This window comes from Enoplosus armatus, chromosome 5 (assembly GCF_043641665.1).
Source record: "Enoplosus armatus isolate fEnoArm2 chromosome 5, fEnoArm2.hap1, whole genome shotgun sequence".
Classification (NCBI taxonomy): Eukaryota; Metazoa; Chordata; class Actinopteri; order Centrarchiformes; family Enoplosidae; genus Enoplosus; species Enoplosus armatus.
The window spans coordinates 21,612,380-21,625,526 of NC_092184.1; the positions used below are offsets into that span (position 1 = coordinate 21,612,380).

General features: G+C 44.0%; 1 protein-coding gene across 7 annotated transcripts in view; it reads left to right on the forward strand.

The window, feature by feature from the left end:
* The window catches only part of fli1 (Fli-1 proto-oncogene, ETS transcription factor), a 32,252-nt gene that overhangs the window by 11,979 nt on the left and 7,126 nt on the right, over window positions 1-13,147 (forward strand). For 4 of the 7 annotated variants that reach the window (XM_070905556.1, XM_070905561.1, XM_070905554.1 and 1 more), the window contains 3 exons: window positions 67-221; window positions 1,289-1,492; window positions 8,778-8,846. In XM_070905556.1, coding sequence (XP_070761657.1) covers window positions 67-221; window positions 1,289-1,492; window positions 8,778-8,846 — 428 coding nt within the window. The remainder of the gene's footprint in view (window positions 1-66; window positions 222-1,288; window positions 1,493-8,777; window positions 8,847-13,147) is intronic. The other 3 variants (XM_070905557.1, XM_070905560.1, XM_070905558.1) reach the window with 1 other exon arrangement.

Genomic DNA, 13,147 nt, shown 5'->3' on the forward strand with positions numbered 1-13,147 from the left:
CCAACACCCAATTTATCTGCTGGTAATATTTTTACAACTTTCTTGTATGTGTGTGTTTGTGTGTAGCAGGGAGTCTCCAGTGGACTGCAGTGTGGGTAAATGTAATAAGCTGGTGGGGGGTAACGACACATCTCAGATGAACTATGGAAACTACATGGATGAGAAGAATGCCCCTCCCCCCAACATGACCACCAATGAGCGGAGAGTCATTGTACCTGCAGGTAAGAATAGCTTTTTGAGCACCAGTTGTAAAGCTGTATATAATAAAAATGTATGAATATGTGTGTATTCATGAAACCGTGTATCTGTATAATCACTGCATGTTTATACAGGTGCAAATTGTTCGAGGTGTTTTTTCTGTGCTGCTGCTGTGATTACAGACAGAATCACACTTCTGTTTTGGTATAATTTTGCCAATGCTGTAAATGTTTTACGAGTCCCATTTTTATTTAGCTGGTTCATGGGGTAAAGTATTGTTCCAGTGGTTTACCTCACTCATGGGAGCACGGCTGAATGCGTGCAGGTAGAGATGTCTGTTTGTCTGCCAGACCTATATATTTCTTCACTGGTTTCACCATTTTGATCTATCAGTATGTGAAATAACAAAGTGCAGGGAGTAACAAGTGCAGTTTTAGGGTTATAGCCTACAGAAAAGTAATTTTAATGCGCAAGTTAATTACGTTGTTACACTAAAGCCAGATAACCAAAGAGAATGACTGTATTTTCCCAAAAATGAGCACATGTAATTCATTTAGTTCAAATCCAAAGGAGCCTTGGTAAATTTTCCATTTTAAAGGCTATTCGAGTGTTAGTGCTAAACTGATGCAAACGGCCACTCATCTATTAACCTAATAGGAGCTCCACATAGAGGCCACTCCTTAACCACAAGTGGTAAGTTCGGGTTTGGTTTTCAGATTGGCTGTGCAGTATATCAGATGTGGGTCAAGCACTACTTGCAAATACTGTGTTTTTGTTTGTTTTAGCCTACCTTGTTGCCATATTGGACATTGCAAAACATACTACAAAGTTTGAACAATCACAGGAAGGGAATTCAGAGTGGATACTACTGTGTGAAAGATTATTTACCAGAAGCCTAGTATGAGTCATCCCATTCAGGTAAAACCTGTTCATGTGGTTTGAATAAGAGAAAAAAAATTTACAACTATCTGAACAAGGTCTGCTACTGATACAAAATTCTGTTTCCAATTTGTTCATTTCTCCCCCTCCCTTTACCATAGTCCGATATGAGGCTCACCCAACTGTCTAAACTTCCTCTGTGTTCTTGCAGACCCGTCGTTGTGGTCCCAGGACCATGTGCGCCAGTGGCTTGAGTGGGCCATCAAGGAGTACGGCCTGTTAGAGATCGACACGGCCATGTTTCAGAACACAGACGGCAAAGAGCTCTGCAAGATGGGCAAGGACGACTTCCTCCGGCTCACCACCATGTACAACGCCGAAGTGCTTCTCTCTCATCTCAATTATCTCAGGGAAAGTAAGTACACTTTGTGCAACTTAAGTGTAAGAACAAACAAAGAGGAAAATTAAGAGGAACAACGGATGATAACCAGTAAATGGGTTTTATTAGAACAAATATTGGACTCCAGCAAAAGTTGACAATTGATTGATAAAAAACTGAAAAAAAAAAAAAAAAAACATATTCAGATTTTCAGACAGTAATTTTAGCGAACTGCACTCTTATTTCTTCTGTACATCCTGCTGTTTGTGCTTAAGTTGAAGTCTGCACTGGCATCCATCTTTGCCAAAGAATTGAAGTCAAAATCAACTTTCAGTCAAGACACAAGCTTCTTTTCATATACTTTTCTCTACTTTTGGATGAGAAGTGAGAGTGAGAAAATGCCAAACCCGAGCAAACAACATGACACTTTTTTTTTTTTTTTTTTTGTCACCGCACTATACTCATATTACCATCAATAAACAATGAAATTGCTTTTACTGGAAACTCATTTCTCCATAATGGCTACCCAGTATTAAGCAGAGCTATGGAAACCAAGAGGGTTTCTTTCCCTTCTCGAGATAACCATCGACTACATCCCCCATTTGACTTTGCAGTGCTTTTTTCCACGTGGTCCAGAAAGATGAAGCCCAGGTGCATTGCCTCAGGAATCACGCTAGGCCTGTGTGTTCAGCACGGCAAAGAAAGTTGATCTGCAATTTGCAATGGAGGCAACTAAATTTGAGCCTCTTGCCTTTGAAGAGTTCCTCGGTGCAATCCTGCTTCATATGTCTCGGCTGGGAAACGGAGCCAATTTTCTGAGGCAGTATGCAAATTACATTTTAATATAAGATGTAACATCTGGCATGGCTATTGGTTTGAATACACAGTGATGTCTAGTTCAGACAATAGGTATGTCCTCTGTTAACTATAAAAATAAGCAGATGATTGTTGGGCATACAGAGAAGAGTTTGTCTTTGAATTCTTCGCATTCTGTAGTCTAAAATAGTGAGAGCTGCTTCTGCTGCGGCTGCAGAAGATCATGACACCATGTTGGGTGGAGTGACTGATGGCTTAACTAAATTTAACATTACTCCCAAGAAATTGCGATGGGCCTCGGCGTGATGTAATGGGAACTGTATTTTGTGGGTGTCAACAGTTTTCTCTATGCGCGGCGTCTGGGCAGAGAGAGATGCTTGTCATGAGTATAACAGCCTCATTGTGCAGCGCTGCAGCGGGTGGATCTGTCTGACCGCCACTGGGCACACTCCGCAGAGCAGTTTTCATTATGGCCACTGGCTGCGGGACTTAGCCACGGCTTAGGCGTGCTGCACCGCGACTCTGCCCATTGCTGCCCTTTTTTTGATTTAGACCTTGTGTGTTTTGGAGACAGAAGAGATGTCTCGGGAATCCTCTCCACTTGCCAGTTGAAATTGCTTTGGATCCTTTCCCAACAATCAAAAAGATGAATGCTCCCGTCCCGTGCCTGGACTGACTGACCTGTTTTGGGGCAGCTCTCTGAGAAGCGAGGAGTGTGTATTATTGACACTGAGAGCCTAAGGGCAAGAGGAACCATGTTAGTAAATGAACGTCTAAGGAAGACCGAGGAGGAGGAGAAGGAGGAGGAGGGTTAAGGCTTAATGCAGACCCTGCAGGGCTGATGATTTGGAAACTAAAGCCGTTCTCTCTTTTCCCCCCGCAGCACAAACAAACACAATCATAGACGAGGAGTAACCCCGTCCAGAAAATAGACCTCTGGCTTCACTCACGAGAGCTGGAGCTGGGCCGAGCTTCCAGAATACAGAAAAAGAGAGAGGGAGGGAAAGACTGAGCCAAGCCCTGGAAGTATTAGTGATTACAGGTCATGTGATGTCTTCCTCAACCCCATTCAACACTCTTATTAGTCCCCCATCCTCCTCCGAAAAATAGATGGTCCAAAGGGGTTCTACAATAATTTCATACACATCTGTGTGCATCATGTGTGCCTTTGGTTCTGTTTATTGAACCTCTGATTAACATTCCTCAGAGTCATTAAGCCCTGTATGTACACTCGGCACGGGGCAGGGACACACTTCCCCACCCTACAGCCATACCATAACAAAACATTCCTGCCACGTCACACTGGTGCAACCGCGGGCACAATCTGAACATCTGTCTGGCTACCCAGCTGCTTACAGTAACAAGGGTAGTTGCCCGTGCATTATTTTCGCCTCATTGTTGGTCACTTATCCAGATTTTTATAAGTGATGGCCGCCCGCACCCCAATGTGCTTTCAATTTGGGGTGCAATTTGAGAATTTGTTCAAATTAGTCTGTCAGGGAGGGACCGCGGACTGTTTGCTTTATCGCACCCATGTAGGTCGGTTTGATACCACATGTGCTGGAAACCTCAGACAACGAAGGACTGTATCCTCCGACACACAACGATGCGAGAAGAGAGGGGAGAAGGCAGAAATGAAAGGGGAGTGAGGAGGGGAAGTAACGAGACAGAGAACGGAGAGCAGATCTGTGGGTCTAAAGAAACATAATAGTTGAAATTGTACAGCGAAATGTATCCTTGCCAGATAGATTTTACAGTAGTTATTTGAGGACAAGGGCAGGAGGGTGTGAGCAAGAGAAGCAGTTATAGAAAGGGTGGGGGTGAACTATTTTTTAGAAGTGTGTGGAAACGGTCCGAGGTGGTCATGATTGAGTGCCGTTGGAGAATAGCAATAGTTCTGTTTCCCAGCTGTCGTCGTTGCTTGTGTGCCTGGATGGATTTACAGTGAGGGAGTCAAGAGAAAGAGAGAGAGAGAGAGAGAGAGAGAGAGAGAGAGAGTGATAAGTCTGGGCTTCTGCACTGCTGCTGCTCGCTCCAGAGTGGGGGACATTCTCGAGCCCTCAATAGTTTATACAGACCATAAACATCTGGGCTCGAAGGCTGAGTAGGGAAAAAGGAGGTCTGGAGAGCGCTCTCTCTCTCTGTCTCTCTCTCTCTCTCTCTCTCTCTCTCTCTCTCTCTCCCCTCTTTCTCCCCTCACAACATTTTTATTGAGCTCCCCTTGCATTAGTTCTTTCTATTGGCAGATTATCACTGGTGCAGAGGGGCTCAACGGCCTGGCTCTGCGCCCTTTGCTGTTAGCTGTCTGCTGTTAGCCACCATTACAGAGCAGTTTGTGGCTGCTCACTTGACTGCTGGGGTTCACTTAGCACTACAGGAATTTATGTACATATGACATTAACATAAGTGGAGGTGGATAATGAGCAGTTGCTATTCATGCAAACACGGAGATGAGCTCAGCTGTAATTTAAGATAGCTGCTTAGAGGTCCATAATAATTGTACTTGCAACCCAATTGCCAGCTAAGAATGTTGACATGGGACAAACCAGCAAAACTTTGGATTTCAGTCAGTGATGTTTTTAGCATTACTCCCAACATTTTTTTCTTCTTGCTCTCTACTGTACCTGTGCATGGCAACTACATGGTTAAGGTCAGGGTAAGATTGTGGTTATGGCAACTAAACTGTGGCTGGGGTATTGTTATGGTGCCAGTATACTCCAACAGTATAAGTGCTTGCCAGATGGATGAACAGTTCTTCACACAACTATGTCTGGTGCTTTTGGAGCATACCGAGATCTTTATGGTTAGACAACTAAAACACTTTCAACTGTGGTCCACAAAATATCGTCAAAAACAAAGTGAGTGAGAGTGTTGGTAGGAGATATGAACAGTATCTCTGTGTCAAGTTCATACACTTTTTGATCGATCCCTCCACCACAGCCTCCTTACTAAAAGGTTTTGTTGAGTTATAACAACATCACTCTACACTCATTTGTTCTGTCACTTTAGGTATTGAAACCAACAACCCATTCTGCCGTTCCCTGGTGAGGACAATGTCGAATATCCAAGTGCCAGCCCGCTGTCCCTAGGAATTATGTTCATACTGGACGATTCTGCACCGCAAGATTTATGTCCAACGCCAATATTCAGTGCCAATGCAGGAAGGAGTGTGCCCTTTATGTAGCAAGGCGGAAAGTAAAGTGGAGGTGTGGTATGGGTGTGTAGTGCGTTTTAATTTCAGATGTGAGTTTGTACCCAGTCACAGACCAGGGATTAATGTTTGCCTTTTCTTAAAACCAAACCACGATCTTTCCCTAACCGTACTTAAGTTTTTGTGCCTAAACCTAACCAAACCTGTACTATAGTGGTAGGAGATCAGAAAAAAAGTAATATGAAACATTTTTATAATGTCATAAGCAATGAGAAAGTCACTGACAAAGAGTATTTGGCCGTAACGCATTACTTGTGTAGTGTTACAGTAATGAGATGTTAGTGTAAGGGATTACAAATTGAGTAACTTCATTAGCCACTTCTCTAATAACATTTCGTTACTTTGGCAATTTGCGGGTCGGCTTGTTCGCTGTCTTACCCGGAGTTTAATTGATTGATTGATTGATGTCAGTTTGGTCCCCTTTCAGCTGACAGACTGCTGGAGGAGTGGGGAGACAGTTAGCTTTACCAAAAGAAAAGACATGTGATCCCTGGTAACTCCAAAATTGTCTCATTTAAATGTTGTGTCTTCGTAGCTGGCCTGCTAACTTTAGCCACTGGTGAGCCTACATTCAGGAATCACCTGGTTTTGTTCAGGGTTGGAGGTATTTGTTACCATTTGTTACCTTGGCACTCCGCACATTACTCCGCAATTCGGTCACAAATACTTCTCAGCATAAACCTCAAGGGCGAAATACAAACCAGTTGTTTTGTTTGGTTTTACCTGTTATCCGGCAGCTGTTTGCATCTTCTTCGTGTATTTTTGTGATCTCACAAGTGTCTACTGTCTGCCCGCCTCACTGTCTGCTGTCTTTTCCTGTAGCGAAACCAATGTTTAAATCCAGTATTTCCACAGACTGTGCCTGTGGACGAACCTTTCAGCTCGTACAGCGAAGACGAGGGAGGTATAAGCAGTGGGGCCAAGTTTGTAGTGCTGTTGCTGAAAAAGCACTCAAAAAAATACAGCCTGTGGAAATATTGGATTTAATTGTTGGTTTTCCTCGGACAAAGATCTTCTCGCTTGAGTAATGTAAAGCAATGTAAATACTTTTTGAGTAATTAATTAATTTTTTCAAGTAACTTGCCCAACGCATGCTTACAAACTATGTCATTTTGACAGTGTGGGCGTCAGCTCACATGGGTCATTTTGGAAGGCAATGACAAATACTCTTTTTTGGTTTGGAGGACTTGTTGGAAATTTCTATGTGTGCGCTATGTAAGGCTAGTATGAAGATGGACAGTGGGGCTACTCAGTGCAGCTTTATCCTATAGAGCTAAAAGGATGACTTACTGTTGGCTGGAGCCCATTTGGCCCCCTTAAGGTGGCAAGATGCCCAAAACTGGGTGACTGGGACCCTCAGTTTGTTGACAAAGCTCAGACCACATGTTTCAGGCAACGGTATCATATAGCTCTACAGAATAAACAGCAGGGGCCCAATGGAGGTCAATCACAATGCTGAACAATCCCTTCAAGATCTCTGTCAATATCATGGGTGTGCCAAACTGCTGGACAGGGCCTTTTGAAAAAGCCATCAGTCATAGGAAGGAGAGAAAAGAAAATTGTTTGTGGATGTTATGTAATCTAGCAGACTGTGAGCAGATGTGACTGGAGAGGGAAGGAGAGAGTGAGGGTCTTAAAGGCTGAACACTGGCCAGTCCTCCCACTGTGCTGTCAGATTACCGGGACATGTTTGTTTTCTGAGAGAGGAAGAAGCCGTCCAAATAAATAGGCAGCACAGCCAAGACTCCCTCCACCAAACTGTCAGCTGTAATGTCTCTCTCTCCTCTCTCTCGTATGGCAGTCCCGAATTTCTCTGTGGGATGGTTTGAGGTTTTCTCAGCAATGCTGCCTTTTTGCCTGTCTGGGTCAGCCCACATATGTGGCACACAGTCGGAAAAGGGTTAACAGCCCCTTCGTCCTCCCTTCTCTCCCTCTCCCTCTTTTTCTGTCTGTCTGTTCATCTTACCCTCATTCCAAAGATGGCGCTTTGGTGGCTCGTTTGCCCCTGTGCGCTTACACTCTGCGTGTGGAATTATTTTTGTATGGGGAGCTGCGTTTGATTGCTGTGCAGGGACCCTGCCTCATACAATGGCTCCCCTGTTCTGAGGCCCCCAGGTTTCTAAACTAGACCCAGAGCCTTGGGGGTGCCGTGGAGTAGGTAGAACTGGGAGGGGTGGGGTGTTGGGAGGTTAGAATACATTTGTGGAACACCCCACTCTTCCCCCCCAGCCATCCCCTAAAAAAACAGACCCCTAGTCTGCCACCATGGGCCCCTTCAAACCCCCCTCCCAATCCCACCAACAGCAGAACAGCGAGTTAGGTAAGGATCCTGCATCAAATCTCAAGAAAAGCACATCACAAATGTAATTTTCAGATTGTCCCATTCAGAAAAAGGTATCTTCCCTACTCAGCAGCTCTCCACGGCCGTCCTAGTGCTAAATCGTAACACTCCCCATGTAGTAGCTGCTCTTGTGTTTTCTCTGTGCATTTTTGGCTCTGTTTTTCCACTCGCTGATTTATGCCTGGGGGCAGCTAAAATTAAGAGAGCATTTTGGTGCCGCCCAGGGTGCCTGTGTAAGTGGAGGAATGCAGCGCAGAGTTCTGCTCCATAAGGTAAAATGAATAGGCAGACATATGCAGACTCTTGCCTCTTTGACTTTATTATTCAGGAGTAGGGTTTGCAGTTAAAATGCTGAAAGGCTACAGCGTTCTTTCCTACATTTAAAGGACTGACCGTGTGTTGGATTTGCTTTTATTTGGGACTAGATTTATGTGCCCTGAATTGCTTCCCTTCTGAGATTATTTTTCAAGACAAAACAGGAACACAATTCAAGAAATGAAAAGTGCTCTATAGTGCTGCTTGAGAGTAATTGTGCTGAACCATCTACTGCCACCTGCTGGCTATTGTTACACCCTTTGAGCTTTTTGTCACACAGACCTCAGGTTTGGGGTACACTAGGGTTACTATGAAATCCAATTTCCCTTACAACAAATGTATCATGATTATTATACAATTTCATGTCTGTAAATATTCTGCAAGAGCTCATATTCTAAACCAAACACTGATAAGAATACTAAAGCTAATGCTGAACCTTAAAAGTGCAATAATTTATAATGAGTACTCTTAATCACTGGATGCTCATATGTAAGAATTTATGAAAATGGGCATATTTATTATCAAACTTTTTATATACAAATTTTGGGTGTCATTCATTTGTCTTGATGCGTTACAGGACTGGTTGATGAGACATTGTTTTGTCTTACTGTACTCTCTTTTGTCTCATTTTATAACAGGTAGCTCATCATTATCCTACAATACGCCATCTCACACAGACCCATCCCCACGCCTGGCTGCCAAAGAGGGTAGGGGAAAACAAAACAATTCTCTATGCTTTATCTTAATATCTATCCATGTGTGCATATTTGGGTTTTATATCAAAGGGGCAAGGTGAGATTGTTAGACTGCTTAAAGATAAAGAGAAGAATGGAAGACAAAAAAAAGAGAAAGAGATTGATGAGAAGTTATCCCTGTATGAAAAATAAAATGCAAAATTCTGCTTCATAGTACCTGCCTGCTTCAGACAAGCAGATACAAACAGACGCACACACTTGAGAATACAGACAGCTCTCACAAATCCAAAGCACATGCAGTCACTGATTGCCACTGACAAAGCTCTGTGCAGGTGCACCTTTTGTGATGTTAAGAATAATATGAGCCAAGCTGCTACAGCAGACCGTGCCATTCAGAACCACTACCTGAACGCTGTTACAACACATACTGTCTCAGAATAGAGGCATACTAACAAGAAGACAAAGGCAGTGTGCTGATGAGCTCTCTCCACGGCAGCAGGGGCGAGAACAGATCGTGAATGTGGCGATTATGGGGAAAGAAGTGGGACATAAGGCACGTGTGAATGAGGTTGTTTGTTGGAGAGACAGGCATCAGAGACAGGTGCTGAAGCCACAATGTGTTCGGTAAACATGGCGGGAGAGCCTGATTGGCTGCTTCCGACCAGACTGGAGTGGAAAGGAGTGTATGTGTGTGGGTCCCTACTGTGTGCATAAGTGAATTAATGGCAGTGAGGATGACAGAAGGTTAAAGGGAGAGTGACCGTACAGTAAGCAGGAGGGACTTGTGATAAACTTGCCACTTCTTGTCATTATGCACTACAAAATCCACCTCTAGTAGTTGTTTTTACGAGATGACAGTCACTATCTGTTTATGAAACACATGGGTCATTGGTCAGATTCAAACATGTGGTACGAGCCTGCAAAAATATTCATCGTAATACACAATTTAATGTAATAACTTATTCTAGTTTTTAAAAAAAGACAAATTACAAATCAAATTTACTCTGAAATGTAATTAAATGCATTTTCTTGATATTAGTTGATTAATCAACATGTTATTTTTTTGAAGAGACTGACACATTACCTGACAAGACATATTAATATGGACGTTTTGTTATTATCATGTGAGCTGCTTGGTGTTTAAGCTGACCACAAATGATTGGATCCAATTTGCTCATTGAATCACAATGACAAATCTGTAATAAAGTAGAAATGCAGCAGCCAAATGAGACCTGCGGTAGTGTTGGTAGTGTTTCTCTTGTACAATTCTTGCAAAAAGCCAAGCTGAGTTTCTAAGAACAACGCCCACAGCAGCTCAGGATGATTGTCTCTTTCCTCTGGATACCTTTTCACTCTACAAACATTATTATGTGCTGACACAACACAAGCTAGGCGAAGGCTGCACTGCGTATCTGTAAAAAAAAAAGCTACACATCCTTTACATCGGCTATATGGTGTCACCACCAGAGACGAGAGAAAGGACTGCAATAACAGTGATAGCCTTGCACACAGGATGAGGGGCCCTATCAAGGCAGGGGGAGAGGAAACACTAGGTCTGATAAGTGTCCGAGAATGCCCTCTGCCTCTCTCTATCTGCCCCAGTGGTGAGCGTTAGCTGGCCGCGTACTTGTTCTCGTCAATACCAATAGACCAATGGGCAGGCCAGATAAGATTCTGCTCAGTCACCCCCGACCCCGGTCTTCCTGGTTCTCAGCGCCAGGTATTTGGACTGGCAGGAATAGAGGGTCACTCCCTTCAACAGCATTTCCCTTTCACAAGAGGTGATCTATTATGGGCTCCTGTAACACTGACTGCGCCTCTCGTTGTGTCCCGTGATCCCAGCCAATGTACAGCTTCTAGTTGAGAAAACCTTATGACTTTTCAAGAATTAGGAAATACACCCAAGTTGTCAGATTGGTCACCATCCAGTTTAAAATTAATAACATTGTATTGAAATATTTGTATTCATCCTAAAATTATGCAACTTATAAACCGCATTAGACATTACAAAATGTTACTTTGATGGAGAAAAAAACCCATCAAAATCGGAGTTGGGAGTTGTGACTCAACAATAAAAGAAGTCTTGCTTCAGGAGAAGCCTTTATCAACATTTTCTCAGATCAGCATTGCCAGATGTTCAAGTTCATATTGCCTTTAGAGAACAGTCAAATACCATTCAGACTCTTTGGGGTAGAGTAAGCACGAGCATTCAGCAGGAGACAACCCTTAATCTGCTCCAGACTCTGTGGTGTAAAATGCAATGTTATGAATAAAAGAGCATATAAAACACGGAATGCAGCAGCTATGAAAGGGTGTGTGTGTGTGTGTGTGAGTGTGTGTGTGTGTGTGTGCATGTGTGCGTGTGTGCGTGTGTTCCCGTCTGTGTATCTAAAGTCTGTGTCCACTATTTGCCTGTGGATAGGCATGTGTGTGTGTGGGTGGGTTCCTGCATGTCTTACAGTATGCATTTACATTGCTTTTGAGTGCGTATGTTGGAAAGTATGTGTATATTGTACGTGGTATAGTGGTGTTAATGTTTGCACATGATACATTATTATTATTATATTTTCAACGTTTCGCTTCTGTTTGTGTTGCCGTGATATTTTGGAATTATATAATTCTTCGGAGGACACTCACATTCTCCGCTGCTTCTCAGCGAATGAGGAAAGATGATGATTCACCTCTGTGAATGTATTTATTTTGCTGCAAAGTCAAAGTGGCAATACAACTTGAAGTGCGCCATTATGTGCTCAAGCTGTCTTACATTCATGACTTTCAATTGTTCCCCTTTGCATTTTGAAATTAAGGGGGAAAAAAACAAATGAAAGACACAATTCTCTCTTTAAAATAAAACCAATCAAAAAGGTCAGCCATGTAACTTTTGCCCTATGCATGAATATACGTTCATATGTGTTTGTGCAGCAGTGTTGCAGTCCCTTGTTGCTCTGAAAGCTTTGGTGCACCCACTGTCGCCTCGCCGTGTCTAACTCCTGTACTTTGCCATCATTCTCCTCCTCTTATGGCTCCTTCCTCACACAGATGGCTTTTAAAGCACCTGTATTACTGGCATTAAAAAAAGTTTACCCTGTCTGGGTCTCTCTCCTTGGCTCAGCCTCTAGGTTAAGAACAGTCCACGACTCGGCTCTCTCCTCCTCCTCCTCCTCCTCGTCTCTCTCTCCGTCTATCTCACCCTCGATGCTCAGTTGTTCTGTCTCTACCACTCTGTCTCCCTCTCTCTCTCTCTCTCTCTCTCTCTCTCTCTCTCCGTCACTCTCTGTGTCTCTCTGCCTCTCTCTCCCTCTCCCTGTCTAGCACTCGGGCCTTGTTTTGACTAACTGGTCCTGCAGTCAAAGTCTCCCAGGAGCGTGCACCACACCCCAGACCAGAGTGGAAACTGGCTCAAGTCGCAGTCAGAGCAAGGCCTGGAAAAATGAAGGCAGGGGGGGTGGGGGGATGGGGGGGTTAGGGAAGAGGCGGCCCTGTGTGTGCACATTCGGGTCTGTGTCTGTGTTTGCATGGCTGGCTTGCCCTGAGTACCCCCAACCACTTAGGCTTTGTACATTTCACCTCTGCTGCTTCTTCCTTCTTTTACACTTCCAGTTCCCTGCCTTTCACTCCGTCCAATTAACCCCAAAACTGAGTGATTATACTGGTGAAAATATGAATTGTATTCTAGCTTGCATGCTGGTAAAGGGAAAATTGTTCTGGAGGTGAATGTAATCTGCTGCCAACAACTACACCAAGGGTATCTAAAAGATTTGGATGAGTCCTTATTACTGGGAATGTCCTCCAGCCCATACCAGACAGTAGCTGAGTTTGCTGCCTTTGTTTTCTTTACAAATTCCAAAGTTGTGTATCGTCTGACCCTATTTTTTTCTCCTCCCTTTCTTAAATTTCTCCTCCTCTGTCTCTTTCAAGCCTTTTTTATGCACTTAGTCACTCTGTCTCCATCCTCACCTGTCTGCTTCTCAGTTGTCTGTCGTTCTCTTTCCTTCACCCTCTCTCTCATCTATCCTTCATTCATTCTCCCCCACCATCCCCTCTCCTGTTTGTAACCCCTCTCTGCACGTATGGAGGTAGCCCTGTTGTGTTTTTTTCGGGGTGGTGGAGAGTGGATGGGGGGGGGGTCTGGCGGTGAGTAGAGGGGAAAAAAGGGCCAGTAAAACAAAGAGAGGTTGTCTGCAGGCGAGGCAGGCAGGAAACGCAAGTCTCCCAGGACTCTCCCCCAGTCACTGCTCCTTGGCTATCCTGCCGGCCCACACCAGATTGAACCTGACAGCCCCGCTGAGCCACGGCAGCCCGCTTGTTATTTG